This window comes from Hemibagrus wyckioides, linkage group LG06 (genome assembly GCF_019097595.1).
Source record: "Hemibagrus wyckioides isolate EC202008001 linkage group LG06, SWU_Hwy_1.0, whole genome shotgun sequence".
Classification (NCBI taxonomy): Eukaryota; Metazoa; Chordata; class Actinopteri; order Siluriformes; family Bagridae; genus Hemibagrus; species Hemibagrus wyckioides.
The window spans coordinates 40134642-40159641 of record NC_080715.1 but is presented as its reverse complement, the minus strand read 5'-3'; the positions used below and the strand labels follow the sequence as shown (position 1 = coordinate 40159641).

General features: G+C 40.4%; 2 protein-coding genes across 5 annotated transcripts in view; both read left to right on the top strand.

Moving 5' to 3' along the window:
• LOC131354654 (carcinoembryonic antigen-related cell adhesion molecule 1-like) overlaps window positions 1-13279 on the top strand; it is a 95940-nt gene extending 82661 nt beyond the window's left edge. For all 4 annotated transcript variants that reach the window (XM_058392566.1, XM_058392567.1, XM_058392565.1 and 1 more), the window contains 2 exons: window positions 1056-1121; window positions 1232-13279. In XM_058392566.1, coding sequence (XP_058248549.1) covers window positions 1056-1121; window positions 1232-1339 — 174 coding nt within the window. In that variant the 3' untranslated portion in view covers window positions 1340-13279. The remainder of the gene's footprint in view (window positions 1-1055; window positions 1122-1231) is intronic.
• On the top strand, window positions 7728-15327 carry LOC131353855 (uncharacterized). The gene is made up of 9 exons (XM_058390929.1): window positions 7728-7765; window positions 8896-8906; window positions 9019-9032; window positions 13134-13476; window positions 13585-13884; window positions 14240-14305; window positions 14426-14506; window positions 14815-14904; window positions 15003-15327. Exons 1-9 carry the CDS (start codon window positions 7728-7730, stop codon window positions 15053-15055), a joined length of 996 nt encoding a protein of 331 aa, XP_058246912.1. The 3' UTR covers window positions 15056-15327.
• Window positions 15328-25000: the final 9673 nt, after the last annotated feature.

Genomic DNA, 25000 nt, shown 5'->3' with positions numbered 1-25000 from the left:
GTTAATGTGCGTGTGCTTGTTAATGTGCGTGTGCTTGTTAATGTGTGTGTGCTTGTTAATGTGTGTGTGCTTGTTAATGTGTGTGTGCTTGTTAATGTGCGTGTGCTTGTTAATGTGTGTGTGCTTGTTAATGTGTGTGTGCTTGTTAATGTGTGTGTGCTTGTTAATGTGTGTGTGTGCTTGTTAATGTGTGTGTGCTTGTTAATGTGTGTGTGCTTGTTAATGTGCGTGTGCTTGTTAATGTGTGTGCTTGTTAATGTGTGTGTGTGTGTGCTTGTTAATGTGTGTGCGTGTGCTTGTTAATGTGTGTGTGTTTGTTAATGTGTGTGTGTGTGTGTGTGTTTGTTAATGTGTGTGTGTTTGTTAATGTGTGTGTGCTTGTTAATGTGTGTGTGCTTGTTAATGTGTGTGTGTTTGTTAATGTGTGTGTGTTTGTTAATGTGCGTGTGCTTGTTAATGTGTGTGTGTTTGTTAATGTGTGTGTGTTTGTTAATGTGTGTGTGTTTGTTAATGTGTGTGTGTTTGTTAATGTGTGTGTGCTTGTTAATGTGTGTGTGTTTGTTAATGTGTGTGTGTGTGTGCTAATGTGTGTGTGTGTGTGTGTGTTAATGTGTGTGCTTGTTAATGTGTGTGTGTGTGTGTGTGTGTGTTTGTTAATGTGTGTGCTTGTTAATGTGTGTGTGTGTGTGTTAATGTGTGTGCTTGTTAGTGTGTGTCTGTGTGTGTTTGTTAATGTGTGTGTGTGTGTGTGTGTGTGTTTGTTAATGTGTGTGTGCTTGTTAGTGTGTGTGTTTGTTAATGTGTGTGTGTTTAATGTGTGTGTGTTTGTTAATGTGCGTGTGCTTGTTAATGTGTGTGTGTGTGTGTGTTAATGTGTGTGCTTGTTAGTGTGTGTCTGTGTGTTTGTTAATGTGTGTGTGTTTGTTAATGTGTGTGTGCTTGTTAATGTGTGTGTGTTTGTTAATGTGTGTGTGCTTGTTAATGTGTGTGTGCTTGTTAATGTGTGTGTGTTTGAACTTTTTATTTTTCTTATGCATCATGTTTTTTTTTTACAGAATGATTCTGATGTTCTGTACACCGCCATAAATCCACAAACTATACACAACAAAGCAGAAGAAAAGGTGTGTATAATTCTAAATGTGTGAAGTTTATCTGTACATTGTGTGTGTGTGTTTGTGTGTGTGTGTGTGTGTGTGTGTAATAACATGTTATTGCTGTTCTATTCCTGCAGGATGATGTGACGTACTCGACTGTAGTCCACAGTAACACTGTGAGAGCAGCACACACTCCAGTGGCATCAGGAGATACTACAGTATACGCCAGCATCAAAACTAACTAATACACACACACACACAGACACACACATACACACACACACACACACACACACAAACACACAAATATTTTTGAAGATTTTGCTTTCAGTTACTCTAAACTGTTGCTGGCATAAAAACAAAAAATAATATAAATGTTCTATTTTTTGTAGGATTTAAAAAAAAAAAACATTTTATTGCACTTTTTACATGTTCCATTATTTTCAGCTCTATTAAAGCAGTGGTTTGATCCACATATATAACCTGAAGCTCTCTGCTGAAACTGTCTATAGATCATGTCGTGTCTTTTAGGAAATAATTTAGAGCTGAAGAAATTTTGTCTCCGCCCACGCTGAGGTGATTTCTGGGCCGTTCATAAGACATCTGTGAAATAATATAAATCCTTCAGGTCTGTACACACCTGTAAAAATGACAATAGCTCACAGCTTTAAATATAACAGACTTCATATATTACTTGTAGCTGAAACAATTTGTTCATTTTTATTCCTATTTCAAAAATAAATATCAGAAGCTGAAAAGATCACAGTGGATTATCTTCATGTACACAACACGGAAAAAAGTCCGGCACTTTCTGTGACAGGATTTCAATGTCTGCTGTCCATTTGTCCGAACTTACATCCTTTGTCTGTGTCAAATTAATGTTTAGAATTTCCTCATCTATAGTTTCTGATTCCTCCTCAAAGCTTACTTGATGGATCTTTTGTGACATACTGCCACCCAGTGGTTTGGTTTGTGACAGTAGGAACAGAAAGCCTTCTGGGCCGGTTTACATGCATTTCTTTTGAACATGCGTACAAACATATTTTGTTTGATTCTTCTGAGAGGCTTTTTTGTTCACCACTTGGTATTTTAATTTCACATGCACTGCTCCCACTTAAGACTCTTCTTCCCTGATGATTTGAATCTGTCAAAGTTCAAATTGCTGAGCGATTTCAAGCACTTTCAGCAGCATTAAGTCTTCTCCTTTGTCTAACAGTCTTTTTTGGATGCGCTTCTCAACATCTGTGATTATTACATCAATCAACATGTCATCTGGATCGGCATTCTCGCAATCCATTAGTATAAGTCGCAAGTCCTTCACAAAGTGATCAAAACTCTCAGCAGTCCCTTGCTTTCTTTGCTTAAAATGATGTCTGGCTATCCTCTTATTCTTTCTCGGCCTTATATAGCTACTGAATTCGTCCAAAATATTATCCAAGAAATTGTTGAATGGATCATTTCCCTCACCTTCCTCCCAGCTGAATGTCTTGTAGATTTCCTGGCCTTGTTTGCCGATCCACGTACCCAGCCAGCCTGCATGCTGCTTTGCGGTTATCTCTGGTAGCAGGCCTTCAAAGACAAATGTGACGTGTCTCCAAAATCTTTCAAATTCATGATACAAATCCGTTCTGTGTTGCTTTACTTCTTTTTCTGCAGTGCAAAAATACATGAGGAGGAGGAGCCTAAACCAATCAACCACAGAGTCCGGAATGTTTCTTAAAGACACACTGACAGAATGACAACACATTACAGTAGTGATATGGTTCAGTCAGATACAACACAACATCATAGCCTAGTCCATGCTGTCTACTTCTATTAAGTTATTCACCTCTGTAGACTTCAAAGTTGGAGCAATAGCCACTGTCCGACTCACAGAGCTCCCATACCTTGATGCCCAGTTTGGTTTTGCAGGCAGAAATGCACTCTTCCCTTGAAACCAATAGCTTCATCTAAAATGAGGTTTCTTCTAGGACCATAGGCTTCTTGAAATTTCTCAGTCAATAAATCCAACAATGGTTGTAATTTGTAGGGTGGATCATAATGAGATCATCATGGTTGGTGTATTTGATGTGTCCCTCAGGTGAATGAACTTATTTAGCTTAAAAAAATCAAGTTTTTGGCATGGTGCTGGAGATGTGGGGATCACCAAATGTTATATCTGGGCTCTAGTAATTCCACTGTCTTCATAGCTGCTTAATTCCAAACATAATGTTTATTGTAAAGTATGCTCAGATTTCTGATGCATCTGTAGGCCGCCATATTGGATCCAGTCTGCCACTTGCACTGACCACCTGTTCATTGTACCTGAATTTCTTTGATTTGTTTCTTCAGGAACAGTCTCGGAGAATGATTGGGTTATTGATAGGCTAACGGCCTAGCTTCTGGTGGTAGATTGTGTTTTGGACCAGTTTTTACCACAATATTTACCTCACAAACTGGATTCATATTTCTCGTCCATTTTGCTGAAATATTCTGAACTGCGTATTGAAAATCTTTCACTGTTGTTTTTAAAATACTCCTCACCCAATGAAAAACTTTCTGACACATCTATGCCAGATTCATTAGATGATAACTAGATTTTTGTTCCCATTCTTCTACATATTCTGAATGTAAAACCTTCAAAATCGGACTCCATTGCAATCTTACGCTAGTCCTTTCAACAACTTCAACACACAAAATCTTGTCGTATTTTTTCACTTTTGAATTTAGGTGGAAATAGGTTTAATCTCACAGTTTCTCGCTTTAGTATGAGAGTTTGGTAACATACCTATTTTTAGAACGATCACATAGGACAGTGATTCCCAAAGTGGGGGTCGCAAGACAGTGAGGGGAGGGGTCGCAAGATGATTTCCAGAATAAACTTTTTAAACTATTAGAAATAGCATATTTTATCCATAACTAACAAAAGCTACAAAAATTGTAGTTAATGATAACATTTAAAAAAAAAACATGCAAATAAAAAAGCCATTAGCCTTTCAACATTCTTTCCATTGAATCGTGTCCCCTGAAGGGATTAGGACAGATTAATGACACAGCAATAGTGTCAATTGCAGCAGACCACTTTACAGCATTATCTTAAACATTTGGACATTTGCTAGAAGGAAGAATGGGAAATGGGAAGAGATGAGTGAAGTGCATATTGCATGACTATGTAATCAACAAGAGAGAGCATGCACTAAGGGAAGAGGAAAACAGTGTGGGGAGTAGGCCAGGTTACTGTGACATGACAGTGGTAGGTGGCTAAGGGAGACAATAGCATTGGAATACCAGTAACCAACAGCGATGAAAAGAGGGAAGGATATGAGGCAGCTTAATGGCAAAGCTTATTTTAAAATTAAAAATAAAACTTAGATCAAGCAGGTAGAGAAAAATCATAATGACATAGAGGAAGAGATCAAGATACTTACACATTGTTGTGGAGGGCAACGTGCGAGGTCAGGATGATCCGAGGAAGCAACTTGGGAGGTGGCGGTCAAATGAAGTCGATGAGGAAGTGGTGCTTATAAGTAAGCGCTATTTTTTTCTAAAAATTGTTGACTTAGCCTAAAAATAAGGGGAACTGGAGAGGAGGAAAATTGACGTCATCGAGGGGAGGATGGTATTGATTTAGGGGCGGTATCGGGACAAATACGAAAATGATGGGAACTGGTAAAACGTATATAAATTAAGGAAGGAGGGATTAAAGTAGCCATACACTGAATATAATGGGAAATTGCTGGAAATATTTAAATTAGAGAAAAGGAGGCGCCATGGGGCACCTGGGGTTTAAGTAGAGGGGAATTTTTCGGGGTTTTCAGACCAGCTGCTCTCTTCAGAAATGCATGTTTTTGACTGCATGGCTGAATAAAGAAACCTGCTTCTTCTCATCTGCTGACTGAGATCTCCTTTATTTTGGCTAAATTTTTATAGTTTGTTGAGTTCATTGGGTAAGATTATGGAAGGCTAAGAGAACTAGACACAATCTAAAATTCCACCCTGTGATATGTCCACTCGGAGGGGGCTCTGAGTTCCGACAATGCACAGGCGAAGACTTTTTCTCAAAACTTGACAACTGTAAGGATGAGCCGGAGGCTGCAGGAGGTGAATCCATAAGCGGATCTTTATTTATAATCACACAGGCTAAATAGAGTCAAAACCGGAAAACCCACTGAGACGAGAAACAAAACCGAAAGCACAAAACGAAGCGTGCAGTCAGAGAAACAGGCAGGGTCATACACAGAAATTACTATCAGAGACAAGGCAAGAATCAATCATGGAAAACAGGCATACAAGAATCATACACAAATAGTAGCTAAACACAGTATAACGCTCAGTAAGTCACGTGAGCACGATACTTCACGTAAAACAGTGGGTGCCTGGGGTATATATGTCTGTGGGAAAACAAGCAGTGTGTCAAGTGAATAATTAATATTCCGTGGAGGGTTCTCATTCGTGTTGGGATGTTCCAGAGCCCCTCCCTCTATGAACACCTCCTGGTGTTTCACGGTGTGGTCTAGCGGAGTGGAATTCCTCCATTAAGAAGGGATCAAGGATGTCAGCAGAGTCCACCCAGGAGCGTTCCTCAGGACCATAGTCCTCCCAATTGACCAAATACTGTAGGTGGTCGTGGATGCGGTGGTAGTTCAGGAGGGTAAGTCCTCGATAGGCCGGGGCCCCATCAACATCCAGCGGGGATGGAGGCTCGTCCTGACTGGGGGTGTTAGACAGGGGATTATAGGCAGGCTTGAGAAGAGAGACATGAAAGGTGGGAGAGATGCGGTATGTAGGTGGCAACTGCAGGCGGTAGGAGACTGGGTTGACCTGGCAGATGATGTTGAATGGGCTGATGAAATGTGGGCTCAGCTTGCAACAAGGGAGTTAGATCTTCAGGTTACGAGTGGATAACCAGACCTGCTGCCCCACCCTGTAGGTGGGGTGTGGACGGCGGCGGCGATCCACCATATCTCTCTGCCATCTAATAGCCTTTTGCAAACAGATGTGAGCCCTTTCCCATACCTCTTGGCTGTGTCTGGACCAGTCATCTATGGCGGGGACAGAGGAGGGCTCTCCAGACCAGGGAAACAATGGCGGTTGATAACCTAAGACACATTGGAATGGTGTGAGCCCCGTGGATGAGTGGGTGAGGGAATTCTGGGCATATTCGGCCCAGGGGAGAAACTCGCTCCAGTGGTGTTGTTGGTGGCTGCAGTAGGAGCAGAGAAGTCTCCAAATTTCTTGATTAAGTCTTTCTACTTGGCCATTAGACTGTGGGTGGCACCCAGAACCCAAGCTCACATTGATGCCCAGTTGAGAGCAGAAGGCCCGCCAAGCATGTGAGGTGAACTGAGAGCCCCTAACCCACTAACCCTAACCCACGGAGATATTCGAGGTTACGGTGGTCTGTGAGAACCAGAAAGGGGTGTCGTGCTCCCTCCAGCCAGTGGCGCCACTTTTCTAGGGCAGTTTTAATGGAGAGGAGTTCATGGTTGCCCACGTCATAATTTGCCTCTGCTGGGGTTAGCTTCCTGGAGAAGTACACACATGGGTGGAGTTTCACGGAATCTGGCTGGCATTGCGACAGGACTGCCCCAATCCCAGAGCTGGAGGTGTCGACTTCCATGACAAAGGGATTGTCTGGATCAGGATGATATAGGATCGGGGCCTGTTTTTGAAACTGTTTTTGAGTTTCTGAAAAGTGTCATATGCTTGGTCTGTCCATGACAGTCTCTTAGGCTTTCCTTTAAGAGGAGAGGTTAGTGGACTGGCAATCATGCTATAATTCCTGATAAAACATCTATAGAAGTTTGCAAACCCCAGGAAGCATTGTAAATCCTTAACTGTGATTGGTTTGGGCCATTCAGAGACAGCTTGGACCTTGGCTTGATCCATCTCCACCTTCCCCAGTGACAGCACATTACCTAGGAAAGTGAAACTCACATTTTTCTAATTTAATGTAGAGGTGATGTAGGAGGCGAGACAGGATGAGGCGTACATGGCGGGTGTGGTCTTCGAGGGAGGAAGAGTAAATCAGAATGTCATCAATATATGCAATGACAAATTTATTTAACATGTCCCTAAGAATCTCATTGACCAGAGACTGAAACACAGCGGGGGCATTCGTGAGACCATAGGGCATGACTGTTAGTGTCCCCGGGTTGTGTAGAAGGCCATTTTCCATTTGTCCCCCTCCCTGATTCGCACGAGGTTATAAGCATGCCGTAAGTCCAACTTGGTGAAAATCGTGGCCCCTTGAAGTTGTTCTTTAGCTGCGGGCACCAGATGGAGAGGATATGGGTAACGGATAGTGATGTTATTCAAGCCTCTATAGTCAATACACGGGCGAAGACCTCCATCCTTCTTCTCCACAAAAAAGAAACCGGCAGCAGCAGGTGATGTAGAGGGGCGAATAAACCCAGAAGCTAGTGCTTCCTCAATATAATCCTCCATGTCTTGATCCTTCGGCAGTGATAGAGGGTAGACCCGGCTTTTGGGCGGCATGGCGTTGGGTCACAGTTCTATGGCACAATCCCAAGGATCCCTTTGCATAATTCCATCAACTGCACAGAAATGTCTTTACCCCCAGCTGGATACTCGAAAACGTCGCTGATCTACCCTGCGAAATAATCAGCTGAAGTCTTGACTTGTGGATCTGCGATGCCCACACTGCCGATGCCCAGTCAAAAGCTCTGCCGGTGAGGAGAGACAGCATGAACGCGCACTTGGTTGTATCACTGCTATACAGTTCAGGCCGATGTGCAAAGTAATTAGCACACTGGTGAAGGAATCCCCGGCAACGATCAGCTGATCCATCAAATTTTTCCGGTAGCGAAAGTTGAGTTAAACTACATGCAGCAGGAGCGGGTGGCATAGAAACAGGAGGAGCAGCGATAGATACCTGGGCTTGAGGCTGTTGTTGTTGCAGCTGCCACTGCATGAAAAGGCAGATTTTCATCCCTGTTAACGCCTGATGACCTCTCTAATCACCAGCAGTTATCGACAATTCACAGCCTGGGAAGTTCCCGTTTGCGACTGACAGAAACAGTCTTTATCGTACCGGGGGTGTATAGACATGCAAAAGGGTAACCCACCATTGACCCTGTAGCAGAACCACAGCTGGCTATTATCAAGAGGTTTATTGTTGTACATGTTGTGTCTAAATTATTACTTTTTAACATGTCATTGCACAAGTCTCCTGGCCTCATCCCCATCCAGACCGTCATTTTTATGAAAAACCCATAGAAATTTGGAGTTTGCTGGGAAAGACATCTCATACCCAGCATCATTTCTCCCTGTTGAGCGCATTGCTGGAAGATGTGTGTTAAATACATCCACTGTGCATTTAAGCAAAACAACAGAAAAAGTTACTGTAGTCATGCCAATATGTACAGTGGTTGAGGTCTAAGAGTGCTGTGAGGATCAGACTATTGTCTTAAAATGTTATACTATTTTTTTATTAATTTATGTAATCATTTGCTATATACTTTGTTAGTTGTATACAATAAAAAGTATTTTCTGTTGTGTAATTTGGTCCTTAGAGCCTTAGAGATACAACATTTTGTTCCACTGTATGTTCCTACATGTACAGTAGCAGAATGACAATAACGCGCAGTTGACTTGACTTTCATTAAAGATAAATTAGATAAATACACTGAATTGATAAAGCATTGAACAAATGTGGATTTTCTTTATTTTGGTAAATGGTTGTTTTTTTATATATATAATTATATATATATATATATATATATATATATATACAACACACACACACACACACACACACACACTTATTTGTTTATTATTATTAATGTTTTGTGTCTTTTAGTGGTACACAAGGTAATTAGTCTAACTAGACACGACGAATTTGTGTCCATACTGAACACGATCAATCATAAAACACAGCCAATCATAACAGTTTTCTCTGTTTATGTGCTTTCTCGTACTGCAGCTGAAGAGATCACAGTCCGCACACACATACTTACATACAAGAGCACACATGCATAGAGAGATACACCCCTCTGCTTCTTATGGCTTTCATTATAAAACTTGAGGGATTTATTATATATTTCTGCTATTAAACATCTATAATCAGTCTCTCCTCATCCATTTTTGATGATTAATATTATTAATGCGCAGAACTTTCATTGAGATCGATCTCTGTATAGGCGGAGCTGTCAGCCGCGATGTCGCAGAAATAGAAACAGTTTCTAAAACTGGTTAGTCTGGTCAGGACAAAAACTGATTAACATGGAATTGATACCTTTTGTTGTGTTTCGCAGCATCACGTCGCGTGTTGTTAGGACACGGTGTAAGACAAATTTCAATTCAAAATTCAAGCACCAATTTAAAAATCTATAATTAAAATAAGACTGAGCTTTTTACAATAGCTTTTCTTTACATTTGGGTAATAAGCCCACTCTCAATCAGTGAGTCCCCCCTCCCCACACTACCCTGGTTTTCATTTGTATAGCTCAATGTAGTCATTTACGCATGAAAGCTAAACCCAGGCCAAGGTGATGGGAACATGGCGGGGTCAACTGCCAAGCCTATTCTACGTCAATTTTTGGCAGTTCCCGACAATTATCTGTGTTGCCTGCACATTCCTGTGAATAGTCGTTAACCTGAAATTCTGTGGCAATTTACAGTGTCGTTAACTGATGAAAATCACACTTTTCATGCAGTTTACGCGTTGCGGCCTGTAGCTCTGCGATCTAATCTTGGTATGCGCGAATCATGTGCCCTTGGCGGACAATAGTAGCTTGTAAATCCGCTGGATTCTCCGTAGGCGAAGTATCCTGTAAGGATGAGCCAGAGGCTGCAGGAGTCGAATCCATAAGTGGATCTTTATTTATAATCACACAGGCTAAATAGAAGTCAGAAAACAAGCGTGAGTCAAAACCGGAAAAACCAGTGAGATGGGAAAACAAAACCGAAAGCACAAAACGAAGCATGCAGTCAGAGAAACAGGCAGGGTCATACACGGAAATCACTATCAGAGACAAGACACGAATCATAACAAATAGTAGCTAAACACTGTATAACGCTCAGTAAGTCACGTGAGGATGATACTTCACGTAAAACAGTGGGTGCGTGAGGTATATATGTCTGTGGGAAAACAAGCGGCATGTCACATGAGTAATTAGTATTCCGTGGAGGGTTCTCATTCGTGTTGGGATGTTACAACAACAAACTAACAGAAGATGGACTGTCTTGGAGTGAGTGCATCGGTGTGTGTACAGACAGTGAGGTTAATGTTGAAATTTAATGAGTAAATTACAATACAATTTATATGGTTGTTAGACTGTTGTGCTCTTTTATGTTGTCTCGTGTTTGGATAGGATAATTGGTGTGTGTGCACCGTTTGTATATTTTAACCATCTCCGAGGATAGTGGAGGTCGCAAGTCACTGGCACCATTATTTTGGGGGTCATGGGCTGAAAAGTTTGGGAAGCCCTGACATAGGGCAGGGGAAACTGCTGGATTTGGACAGTTCATGCAGCTAGGTTGGATAGATACACTTTACAAAATATAGAAGAATAGAGTCTGCTACAGGGGAAGGGTCCTGATAGTCAGTAAAGTTATTGCCTCACCACTGTGGCATAAAATGGCCCTACGTGGCCCTCCTGCTGGTGTCATCAAGAACTTTCAGATGCTTCTGGTGGACTTTTTTCAGTCAGGACAGCATTGGATCAGGACACCAGTGCCGTATCTGCACTAAATGATGCAGGGTGTAGGGTTGCTGCTTTTAGACTGCAGACTGCACAGAGACTCCTGGGAAGATGGGGGAGATGTCAGCTGGACTAATGTGGCATGTGGACTCTTGAGGAGAGGTTGGAACTTAATCATCATCTATTTTTAATGGATCTGAATGGAGTGTATTTAAATGCTTTAACACCAATTGCTGGCACCAAGCTCACAGTGTGGTTGACAAGGAGGGCTAAAATTGAATGTTGTAATGACTACAGCTGATGTTGTAATGACTATGAGGGGCCTGAATAGGCTTAAATGATATTATATGTGAAATAAATGATGATGGTGTTATAGAAAAGTTTCAGTAAAAAGGGGATAGGGGATTGATTCCTGCACTTTTGTTTGTCAGTGTGAGAAGACAGCATTAATGTTATTCATTTTTCTTCTAAATATATTTGGTTGTCATATTTCTTTATTTTAAATCTTTCTCTTTATTTCTCACTCTGTCTCTCTTTCTCTCCCCCCACATTGTCAGCGTCAGGATTGTGGACTTGTCATTCAATGTTTTGGCCACTAGAGGCCTCTATGTTGCATGTTGTTGTCCCTTCTGTCTTTTTATAGTGTTTTTGCTGCCACCTGTGGCTGTTTTCCTTGTGTGGATTTAAATTCCTCTGTTTCTTACTTCCTTTGCTTGGTGTTAAATTGTGCTAGATATGGGTTAGTTGTGTCACCCATGTCTCACTTTAGTAATGCTGTTGTTTTTTGTAATGGTCTCATACTTTGGCCATCTTTGTTTTTCACACTTCAGCCAGGAAAATTTCTGTTGATTTTCTACTTCCTGTTTTAAACTGTAATTGTGTGGAAGTTCATTATGTTCATTATGGTGGTATTAAAAATGAATAATAGTACATAGTTATAGACAATTTATTATGACATTCATATTTTGGACTTGACCGGTCAGTGATGAGCTGCTAAATCTACACTTCCTGTCTCACCACTTCCTGTAAGGGTGTGAATGAGGTAAGGTAATAAAGCTGCAGTGTGATATTTAAAGTGTGTTCATTATGATGAGACACGGTGCAGCAGTTGGTCAGTGTGTGTTTAGCTCTAATTCTCTCTTTGGATTAATGTGTTGGTTTGGATCTTCAGTAAGAATGCAGGTGTGTTTTCTTCTCCTCCTTATACAGCTTCATATCACTGAAGGTGAGTCTGATGATCTCTCTCTCTGTCTCTCTGTCTCTCTCTCTCTTCTGGTTACTATGTTTGAATATGTTTATGTTCAATTCCTTTTGCAGGAAATATTGTATGTATTTATCTTTTAAAGCATGAAGTCATGCACTAATCTTTCTTAACATACTGTATGTAAATGTAAAGTGCACACTGACGATTTTTTATGGCTTTGTTTTTGCCACCAAACTGAATGTAATAGTAGAAGAGAAATACAAACATATAAACATGTTCATTATTGGACTTTCATCAAACCTGCTTAACACTTATTAAAAACTTTCTGCTGGGACTTGCTATGTCCTGAGTTAATGTACAATGCTGAGTCTCCTTCATCATGATTGCTGTTCTGCTTGTTCCTTCCTCGTCCCCCTACACCTTCCTCTCGCTCTCTCATTGGCTGTTACTCATCGAGGTTCTTACAGCGTCATACATGTGGTTACACCACAAGATTTTATACCAATCATTTTAAAGATGATTTAAACACTGTGTGTGTAAACTCTTCACAGAATAGATGGATGATGTCACTAAACTGCTGACCCATGTGATGTGTTCACACTTTCACTTCCTGCAGCAGCAGTTGGTCTCTTTTGGGGTGTGTCACTAAAATAGAAGTGGGTTTCTCTGTTCAGAGTAAAATACATGCAGAGTTTCAGTGCCTCAGAGTAACATGTGCATGTGAGCATTGTGTAGTTTGTGTTCTGTGGATTAACACTTGACCATGTGTGTGATAAATGATGGAATAAACCTTTACATTCAAAATGACACTTGATAAACTCTTCCTTTGGATAAATCTGGGAAATGTTTGCTAATTTAGGCTGTTATTTTCTGTGTCACAAGCCTCTAAACATATTTGCTTGACATTTGTAGAAATGTCATGTGAGGAAACCACAGGGCTGTAGCTGTGTGTTGTGTGATTGCCACAATACTGCAAAATGATTTTTATGTACGATGCAGTGTGTTGCTCTGTTGCAAGTGTTAACAATAGTATTTGCACACCTCTTTCTTGGCCTGCTGTGGATATTAGAGAGTTATAAAAAATTAGTGATTATTGGACAAAAGTAACTGGTGGACATTAGTGAGTTGTGGAGTTACAGGATGTCTGTAGTTCTGTAGGGTTGTTGCAGATGGTGAACTGCTCATTAACAGATCATTAACTGGTGTGTTCATACAGGCTGCAGACTAAATGGAAATTGTGACTTAAAACTGATCACTGCATACACAGGAGGCTCAGTACTGCTGTCCTGCTCCTGCACTGACCTCCACAGAAAACCTGAGACATTCACATGGATGAAACTCACAGCAAAGAAAAACAATTGGGAAAAGATAAATCCTGACAATGATCAGTACAAAGAGAGATTTCAGCTGGTTAATGATCACTCTTCAGGAAATCTCTCTCTGCTGATATCACACCTGACTGAAGAGGATGAAGCACTTTACATGTGTAGTGTTAGAGAGAGTGAAAAGATGTACATCAGACTCACTGTTAAAGGTAAATGAATCATTTTTATTCACAATGCTACTTCAGTGATAATCTCATGACAGATGAATCTGATGTTGTAACAGCAATGCAATATGTTGATGTTTGTTCATTCTCCAGGTTGCACACTGAATCAACAGACAGTGGATGTGACTGGAAACGTGGGACAGTCTGTCCTTCTGCCCTGCTCCTGCTCTGAACTACAAGCCAAACCACATACTTTCACGTGGAGCTTTTTATATTATACTAAAATCTTCCCAGCGGACCAGAAAAATTGCTACACAGATAGAGTTCAGCTCTTTAATGATCATCCTCCAGGAAATCTCTCTCTACTCATATCACACCTGACTGTAGAGGATGGAGGATGGTACAGGTGTGAGATCAGTGAAATGAAAACATACATCTACCTCACAGTGAAAGGTAAAACAACCTTCTGTATGTAAACCATATGTGAAGTTGACTACAGTATTTATTTATAATAAAAGGATGTACATTTATCAAATCTTGGTGACAAAAAACGACAATATAAAAGAAAAAACAAAATATAAAAATCAGATGTGAAAAGATTCTGTTCCGTGTTCTGCCCCCTTTCTGTGTTTGTGTTTATGATTACAGATTATCAGAGTTTGTGTTCTGACCCACTTTCACTTTTCACTATGATTCCTGGATTGTCTTTAATAAAGAACACACTGAGTTTCCACACTTGTGTCCTGCCTTCACTCACCACACATCACACTCTTTATTTATAACTTATTAAACCTTTCTCTCCTTGCAGGTGCACCAACAAGACCTTCATCATCCACACCAGTGATCACAACAACTTCACCTCCTTCCAGTCCAGGTACCACACACCACTGATACACACTGGAATGAACATTCTTACTATCAGTGTTAGTACATTAGTACATCAGCTCACAGCAAGAACCCACACTAACTTTATCTGCTCTTTCACTTCCTGTAGATGTCACAACAAAAGGTACAAAACTAACCCCAGTGCTCAATGATGAATCAACTGCACACTCTGAAACATCTTCTGATAAAGGTAATGATCAATACACTGCATTAACTTCTGTTTATTTAAGATACACTTACTGTCTTCTCCTGTTCTGCTAACATCTGCAGAAAAACAACTTTCTCTTGAAACTATTCAGTGTAAATGATCTCTATAGAGACTCAGCAGTTATACAATATATGACACATCTACAATCCCCTTATCAATCATTCTATCAAACTCTTTCCTACTTTTACACTTTTCATCACTGATTCCTTTACAAATGTGTACAATTTAGTGTAACACATGTGGACAATGATAAGGTCATGTTCTGATTGATTTTGGTGATATCTCTCCAGATCCTCTTCCATACATCCCTGTTGCCATGGTGACTGTGATCTTTCTGCACGTTATTGTGGCTGTGGTTTATTGCACCACCAGAAAGAAAGGTACAAATACTTTCAAGCTTTTGTCAGAAATTTATCATCCACTTTCCCATAATTTTAGCCGCGTGAACTGAGCTTTTCTTGTTTATTTTACTCTCCAGGTCCTGGTAAAGTTCATTACAGCAGAGGTGATGAAAGAGTGAGTCTGCAGTAGAGAAGAGTTCAATTTGCTGATTCATTAATAAATTCACCGAGAGATTTGTTCAGAAATAGTCTTGCTTAAACAGTTCTGTAAATACTGTAGCATCATTGCTTATTCACAGTTTGTTCTCTCCAACCCTTTAATACCTTCAGCTTTCTCTTTGATGCTTAATAGTAGTTTAGTCATAGAATAGTCATATTGTGTATAAGTTTATATCCGATGCTTACATGCTTTGACAAATGTTTCAGAGGACTGATGCTGGTGATCCTTCATTTTTTGTATAAATAAATCAAAACAAAACCTTTTATGTCTTTTGGCATTGTTTTGCACTAAATGTAAAAGAATCAGTACATCTTTGTTGCATCGTTGAATTTAAACAACCATTGACCACCTTCATCAGTGGAGTTCTCTTGCTCCTCCAGCCCAGATACCTGGTCTTGCTTTCCTGTGGGTCCTACAGTTTCTGTTAACAATCCAAAAGCTTGCTTGTAGAAGGATTGGTGACTCGAAATTGCATGGCAACCTGTGATGGACTGACCTCTCCTTCAAATGTACAGAGATGCAAGGTGGGTGGTGAAAGATGGGCATAATGGATGTGGAGATTGTTGTCTTCTTGGTTGTCCTGTGTTCACTGGCAAGCGGGGCTGATCAGCATTGAGACTGAACCCAGAGAGCTTTGTGCTGATTATGTCTTTGGCTTTTGAGGAAGCGAGGGATGAGCAGGGTCAGCATTACCTCAAACAAAAACATGTTCAACTCTCTGTGTCTGCTGTGCTCTTTAGACTTCCCAAGCTTCTTTAGCAGCGTGCAGAGCCACTCCTGCAATCTTTGGTCATCAGAAATTTATGTTCCTTCCACCCTACCATGCAGCCATGTGCCTCCATGCTTTCTACAACAAGCAGGATGCTGAAGTGGAGCTGTCTTTTCAGCCCTGGGCAGCAGCCATGGTGTGTAGAGAGTGTCGGATTTGCTGCATGTGGGCTGAAGCCCCACTATCACAGTAACCCCTCCTCAGCTCTGAGCCAACTGCTGGTGGAATTTGGGCCCATAGGACATACCTCTGGGAGATGCAGTCAGCATTTCTGTGGTGGACCTGTCAGAACTCAGAATCCCCTGCGAGTGGACATATCACAGGGTGGAATCTTTAATTGTTAATATTTAATTTAAATATTTAAGTTAAAATAATATTAATATTATTTCAATAATCTTACCCAATGAACTCAATAAACTATCAAATATTTAGCCGAAATGAAGGAGATCTCAGTCAGCAGATGAGAAGAAGCAGGTTTCTTTATTCAGCCATGCAGTCAATCACAAACCTGCTTGATGCTGCACCTGGAAAGGGAGGTCTTGCAATGAAAGGAACAATCTTGAGTTGGTCTATTTAGCCCTGGCCATCCACTATAGAGTGCATGGTCAGTCACCAGTGTGAAGTGATGGCAGGTACTTTGATGGCCCACTTTATGCTGTTGTTGAGAGGGAGAAACTTTGCAAAGGGCCCCTCTCTCAACAACAGCATACTTCAACTCGGCAGGAGAAGCATCTGTGTGGACTGTGAAGAGAAGATCACTTTCTGGATTCTGCTTGATGGGAGAGCTGGCAAATGCCTAGACCTAGAATGGCCTGGTCCTACTAATTGGTCCCTCGTACCCAGTCTGAGAGGTGGAATGCTAAAGAGGTACAAGTAGGGGAAAATCTTATTTAATTCGTGTAACTTCTCCTGAGGTGTTATTGTGTTATGGTTGACCAGATGAATTGTCCTTGGAATGGATAAAAAAACATTAGCAAACTTGTCTTGCTCTGTGTGGATGTGAATTCTTCTCCCAACTGGACACTCAGTGGCATTTGTATGGAGAGTAGCAAATGCACATACCACTTATGTTGACTCAATTAATTTTTTTAGCCAGTTGATGTGATATAATGCGGTGTCTGCTCACTTTGGGTCACTGTTCAGTCTTTTGCAGGAGGAAATTTTACTGGACACACTCTCACAAAGACTGTCTATGGGATCTGCCATTATGCCAAGAACTTGCAGTAGAAGCATCTGATATCCCAATTGGAACTCCCAGGGCTGGGCTGGTCAGCTGTAGATTCACTGCTGGTCCTTTTGTTGTGGCCTGAATGTGTTCAACATTCCATTATTCTCTCTCTCTCTCTCTCTCTCTCTCTCTCTCTCTCTCTCTCTCTCTCTCTCTCTCACTTTGTCTCTCTCTCCCTCTCTCTCTCTCTCTCTCTCTCTCTCTCTCTCTCACTTTGTCTCTCTCTCCCTCTCTCTCTCTCGCTCTCTCTCTCTCTCTCTCACTTTGTCTCTCTCTCCCTCTCTCTCTCACTTTGTCTCTCACTTTGTCTCTCTCTCTCTCTCTCTCTCTCTCTCTCTCTCTCTCACTTTGTCTCTCTCTCTCACTTTGTCTCTCTCTCTCTCTCTCTCTCTCTCTCTCTCTCTCTCTCTCACTTTGTCTCTCTCTCTCTCTCTCTCTCTCTCTCTCTCTCTCTCTCTCTCTCTCTCTCTCTCTCTCTCTCACTCACACACACACACACACATAATCTGACAGACAGATTTTTTCAGGATTCTGGACGTGTCATTCTATATTTTGGCCACTAGAGTTTTTCATTGTTCCTTCATGTTATTTTCCCTCTCTTTGTTAATAGTGTTAAAAGAGAGTCTCCTTCACACATGATTTACAGACCAGAGAGTGACCTAAACACCTGATTAACAGAACATAAAGTTACCTACACACTTGATTAACAGGCTACCACCCTCACTGGACCCCTTGCAGTTTGTGTATCGTCCTAACCGCTAAGGATGATGCCATCATCACAACCCTCCATCTGGCCCTCACACACCTGGACTGTAAGTACTCATACGTAGGAATGCTGTTCACAGACTTCAGTTCAGCATTCAACACAATCATCCCTCAGCAGCTGATTGAGAAGCTGAGCCTGCTGGGCCTGAACACCTCTCTCTGCAACTGGATCCTGGATTTCATGACTGGGAGACCTCAGTCAGTCCGGATCGGGAACAGCATCTCCAGCACCACCACCCTGAGCACTGGAGCTCCTCAGGGCTGTGTGCTCAGTCCACTGCTGTTCACTGTACTGACTCACAGCTGTGCAGCAATGCACAGCTCCAACCATATCATTAAGTTCGCCGATGACATGACCGTGGTGGATCTCATCAGCAAGAACGACGAGTCAGCATACAGAGAGTAGGTGCATCGGCTAACAGCCTGGTGTAAAGCCAACAACCTCTCCCTGAATGACAACAAGGCTAAAGAGATGATTGTTGACTTCAGGAGAGCACAGAGTGACCATTCTCCGCTGTCCATCGACGGATCGTCAAGAGCACCAAATTCCTTGGTGTTCATCTGGCAGAGTGAAGCCGACGTCAGCAGAACAGCAAAAACAGGGATTTAACATATGTCCATATATTGGCACAAAAATAAGTGCAATAAACAACATTATTGTTTTAAGATTATTTTATGACATTTAAATAATGATTATTAATATAATAATAATAATAATAATAATAATAATAATAATAATAATAATAATAATAATTCAAGCACACCCTTTCAAAAAACAATGCACTTTTGATTCTTAAGACGATTAAGACATGAAAATTGGAATGTTAAATATCAAATTTTCTACATAAAATAAAATAAAACCACACAACAAAAAAAAAAAAAAATAAAATATACTCTCTAGCTTTAAATAAATAAATAAATAAATAAATAAATAAATAAATAAATAAATAAATAAATAAATAATCCAGTTTCTTATTGGATCTAGAAGTTTAGGACTTTCTGTCTACATTTTTTTCCCTGACCTTCTTGTCTATGTGACTAATTGTCCACAAGAGGGCGCACCGAACAAATACAATCAAAACATTGTTCTATTGTTAATGTCAGTGAACAAACCTGACTGTTAACACATTTATTTTTAAACTGAAGTATATAAAAATATAATATCAGCATATTTAACTTAGACTCCCAGGTTTGAATTGGTTAAAGGGCTTCTTTCTTTATTAACAGTTCTCTTCCACTCTTCATTTCTTAAGTACTTTTCTATGTTCTTTCCTTTTTTCATAATTCTGGACACTGGATTTTGTGCCTGACATGTAGACTGTATGTATTTCTGTGAAATCTAATTTTAAATTAGTAGATTTGTGTGTTATTTCTTCCAGAGCTTTCCGGCAGCCTGGGACGAAGCAGGATGTTAGTCATCCTTTTCCTGGAATGTGAGGCTACAGAACATGGCAGTGTCAAGTCCAGATTATTTATAAAGCACATCTAAAACAACAAAAGTTGACCAAGTCTTTTTTGTTTTCCCTCAAAATACCCAACTGCGGATTCTTCTCAAAAGACCAAAGATTTCATCTTGAGCACCAGGACCTGACATATTTTTCACAGTTCTTAGTCATTTATGTATTTTTTTCTTACACCACCAGGTTCTAGGGGAATTTATAGTCGATGCATGAAGTCAGTTCAACACGTCTCCTAGCAAAATTAAGTAAGTGTAGTTCATCACGTCGACTACAGTCAGGTTTATCCAATTTAACACTATATAAAACAAATTTTATGGTTATTTTTAAACTTTATCTCACAAAACCTAAGATAAGTTGTATTGAAAGTTCATTATTTCAGTTCTCCAGGTTTCCTCTAATGTAGTGGAATCCGTACATTTATTTCAGCCCACATCCAGGAGAAAAAAACACCAGCAAAAAATTCATACATTTGCAAGAAAAATGTAAATGGAAGTGGTCCATGTTTTGTAAATGTGTGTTTTAAAATATTTAAGCATATATTCAATTTAAACAAAAAAAAAAAAAATATATATATATATATGGCACCTCATTTTAGAATAAAATCAACTTCTGTTGAGTATAAACAGAGTTAATAAACATAAGGGAGTGTATCTGTTAAAAGTAGATTGGAAGATGAATGGATACAACCAATTTCTTTTTTTTTTAATATCTAATTTGTAATTTTGCTTTTTTATATTGTTTTGCTTTTGGTGAGACTCACGAATACACTTTCCACAAAGGCAGGTGACTAATTTAAGCATCTAGCTGAGATTTAGCTGTCAAATGTGAGAGGAGGAAATGAATTAAACCACAATGTTAGTCCTGATTCCCCGTAACACACCGCGGAAATTTGGTGAAGATCAGACAATGCTAAAAAAAAAACATAAAGGCTAAAGGTTCAAATTCACCCGAATCCGATTTTCACCAAATTCACACTGCGCGTTAGAGAACTCAAGAGTAACATGGGAGGGTGATTAGTTTCATCTCATCACGCATAAATCTTGCGATATAGCAGAGCAATACAACTGGTTGCTGTAGCAGATGTTGTAGTAGCCATTTTGTAATTTAGTGGTGTGTATTTATAATAATATTAAAATAAAAATCCCCTGGGGTAATTTGCTATGATTTTCTATGAGGGTTATAAAGCTTAGGTTATATTTAGAAAATATAAGACAACATGCTGCAGCATCACATTTCAAGGTATGCTTGATCTGTAGTCTGGACGTCTCATCTGACCTGACTTTCTTGCTGCTAAATAACTCAACATCTGTCCTGCTGTGGTGTAGTGGTTAATGCCTTGGACTTTGGTATGTGAGGTTATAAATAAAATAAAATAAAACAAGACACACAACAAAAAAAACAATAAATAAAATGTACAGTCTAGCTTTAAATAAATAACTAAATATATGAATAAAAAATAAATAATACTATCCAGTTTCTTACAGGTTTGGATCTAGAAGTTTTGGACTTTTTGTCTATTTTTTTTCCCCTGACCTTCTTGTCTACGTGACTTCTTGTCCACAAGAGGGCGCACCTAACAAATACAATCCAAACATTGTTCTACTGTTAATGTCATTGAACAAATATGACTGTTAACACATTTATTTTTAAACTAAAGTATATAAAAGTATAATAGTATATTATAGTACATTATATTAAGACAAAAGTTCAATAAGCTACAGTCCAGCCAGCCTTGCTATGGTATAGTGGTTAGTGTCCTGGGCTCTGGTGTGTGAGGTGTCTGATTTGAGTTTCTGTGCCCTTGTTTAGTTTTAGGTCAAGGTTAATTAGAGGAAAGTGAAAAGGTCTCTTCAGCATCCTACTTATGTGCATTCCTGTAGCTCATGTGGATGAGCAGTACCTCTGGCTTGTAAGGTTGCTGGTTTGAATCGCAGCCCATGGTCCAGAATAGGGACGTGTAGTTCAGAATGAATGGTCAGAGGGTGTGGTTAGTGCCCTGATGATCTTTGCTTTAGCATCCACTAAACACTTCATTGGCATGCTTTGAGCCTTTTATTTGACACAAATCCAATAAGCTGCACACTTGCTTGTTCTTCTGTGGTGTAGTGGTTAGTGTCCTGAGTTTTGGTGCTAAAGGTTTTAGGTTTTAGTCTGTGGATTGTTGTTTGTGTGCGCTTAAGCATGTCATTGTCTCAATTGGAATTATTAAGCTGAAACCAAAGCTTTTAGGTCTGCTGTGGTATAGTGGTTAGGGTCAAGGCTTGTGGTGCCTGATGTCCCCGGTTCAGGTCTTTGTATCTCTGCTTTGGTGTCTTTTAAACAATTTGCTGACTCCCTTTGAGCCATTAATTTAGACAAAAGTCCAATAAGCAACAGGTTTTCTTTGTCTGCCGTGTTGTAGTGGTTAGGGCTGTGGCCTCTGGTGTGTAAGGTGCTTGGTTTGAACCTATGTGCCTTTGCTTTAGGTTTCCCTAAACCATTTCAGGTGTTTATTTAGATAAAACTCCAATAATCAGGAGGGCTACTTGCCCTGCTGTGGTGAAGTGGTTAGGGTGTGGGCTCTGGTTCGAGTCTGTATAGCTTTACTTGAGCCTTTCTCACATACTGTACTGGGCCTTGTTGAGTTGATTATTTAGACAAAATTACTGGTCTGGTATGGTGTAGTGTTTAATGTCATGGACCTTGGTGTATAAATCCCCGGTTTGAGTCTTTGCTTTAGCATCCCTTAAACACTTCACAGACTCTGAGCCATTTATGTAGACAAAAGTCCAAAAAGCTTTAGTTTTACTGGCATATATTTAGACAAAAGTCTAATAAGCTGTAGTGTTTAATGTCTAGGGTGTTAGAGCTGTGGTTTGATGCTAGGAACCTGCTTTAGCTTTCAACCATTCATTGGCACTTGTTGAGGCATTTATTTAGACAAAGTTCTAAGGTGCTACAGGTCGTTGTTGAGCCTCTGGTTATTGCCTTGGTGTGTATGGTCTTGGGTTCAAATCTGTGTGTCCTGTATCTTCAACTGAAACACTTCACTAAATCTCTCTGAGTCGTTTATTTAGACAAAAGTCCAATAAGCTAGAGAGCTGATTGGTCTGCCATGATGGTTAGTATCTGGGACTCTGGTTTGTGAGGTCAAAAAGCCAATAAGCTACAGCCTTGCTTATTCTTCTGTGGTGTAGTAGTTAGTGTCATGGGCTCTAAGGTGCTTCCTAAACACTTAACTTGGTCACTTGTTGAGTTGTTTATTTATACATAAATCTAATAATCTACACAAGTCCGTGTTTTGCTATGGTGTAATGATTAGTGCCATGGACTCTGGTGTGTTAAGTTCCTGGTTCAAGTCTGCATATTGTTTCTTTAGTGTCCCCTCAACACTTGATCGTTTTAAGCTGTTTATTTAGATTAAAGTCTAATAAGCCAATAACACTGTCTGGTTTGAGTCCATGTATTTTTTTTTTGCTTCTCCTAAATGAATTACTCATTTGCTTTAGATTGAAGTCCAATAAACAGCTTTGCTTGTCTTAGTGGTTAGTGTCACAGACTGGTGTATGAGCTTTTTGGCTCAACTCAGCACTTTAGCGTCCCTTAAATGCTTTACTGGCTGGCTTTGAGCCATTTGTTTAGAAAGCATCCAAAAGCACCAACTCCTCGTGGTCTGTCATGGTGTACTGGCTAGGGCTGTAGACTTTGGTGTGTAAGGTCCCTGTCTTGAAGCTGTGATTCTTTGTCTTATTTAGACAAAAGTCCTATAAGCTACAGCTTTGCTTGGTCCCTCATGGTGTAGTGGTGAAATCCAAGGTCCAAGACTGGATGTTTTTAGTTTTAGGTCAGGATTAAGTAGACAAAGTTGAAAAGGTGTATAAACCAACTTGCTGGTATGAGTGCAGGTGGCTCATGTGGCTGTGCCATGCCTCTGGATTAAGTGGTTGCTGATTTAAGCCTCAGCCTCAAAAGTCAAAGTCAGAGTCAAAATGAAAGCAATGGGTGGTATAGACAGGCTGGAGGGTGATGTGGTTCATAGTGATCCTGGTGAAAAGTGCAGGCTGGTGCACAAGATGGTTCAAAGTGAACACTGAAGGGTGGCACAAAATATGGAAGGTACAAGCTGGCTGGTGGGCACAACAGCACAAGATATGGAAATTACAAGATGGGCAGAGGACATGATGGTTATGCAAAAGCATGTGCAAGCTAGAATGTATGAGGGGCAAAGGTCTGCAATGTTGGGCACTTGAATAAGCCTCCTTGTAGGGCATAATGTTGTGCATTTTTAAGGGAGTCTGCAAAAAAATGTCATACATTTATGCCCCCCCCCTCATCTATTCCCTCCTCTTGAGCTGTCTCACCCCTACTGCATCTCTCCCTCAGAACCATCAAGATATCTCCCTCAGACCATTCCAGAAAGCTCATTCTGAGCTTTTTCACCCTACAGCATCATCCACATTACTCATTCTGAGCTACTTTGCCCATCAGGGCCTTCCACATTGCTCATCCTGAACCATCTATGGTCATATCCAGGAGTCCAGGCTAGGATTTGAACCAGTAACTGCTTATCCCAGAGGTGAGACACATCCACAAGTGCCACAGGAACTCATACGAGTAAGCTGGTTTATAGACCTCTTCTCCTTCTAATTAACCCTAACCTAACACAAAGGCACACAGACTCAAAAGAGGGCCCTCACCTTATACAGGGGGAAGTAGGATGTGAACCAATAATCTCAACATTGAGAGGCAAGTGTTTTACCATTAAACCATTAAACTCTCGGATGTTGCTCATGATGGTGTTTGTCATAAAGTGGCTTGAGTAAGGATGCATACCACTTGTGGTTTGTCCTGTAAAGATCAAATAACCAATTGTTAACAGATATCAAAACTTCTAGAAAAAACTATCACTGTCATGCTTCACAAAATCATCAGAACAGCATTGATTTAATGGAGGGCAAAAGCTGTTCCTCATTTGATGATCACACTGGTGAGTGATAATTCACTTATTACAGATTCTTGTGCTTAGCATTTTGTGGTGTGTAAGTCAATGTTTTGTGATTCTCCAGTAACACACCCTGACAAACAACAGCAAAAATCAATGCATACTTTTACCGACCATTTCAGCGTAGTAAACTATTTATTACCACCATGAACGTCTTAAACTCAGCTATGTTGTTTTATTTTCGAGTTTAAAAGGCTTCAATACAACCCCCCCCCCTCCCTTAAGCCAAACCCATCTGTTTTGATGTTGTGTGAGATCTGAGGGTAAAATCGATAATGAAAGATGATCACGCTTCGGCGGCCCGAGCCGTGGAGCCTCGATCCATCACTTCCGGAGCAGCTAAGAATTTATCAGGGCTTGAAAACAGACGCAATTAAAAGCTGAACTCATTAACTCTCTGGCGGTAGTTTCCCAAGGCAAGATAAAAAATCTTTAGCTCGGTCGCTGACGTAGATCATAATGAGCAGGAAGACTGATGGAATGGAGAATGGAACAGGAAGTATGTGTGCGCTCAATTCGGAAAACTGCTGTGCAACGTTTTTCAGGCTTTTAGTCAGAATCGGCGACAAATCATATCAATATTTACGTGAGCGACATATTTAGCTTAGGTCCGAGTTCAGAATGGGATGAAACCGAGACATTTCACTCAATAAGTTTAATTATGAAGATACACATTAGGTCTGAATACTTATTTTGTCTCGATATATATTTC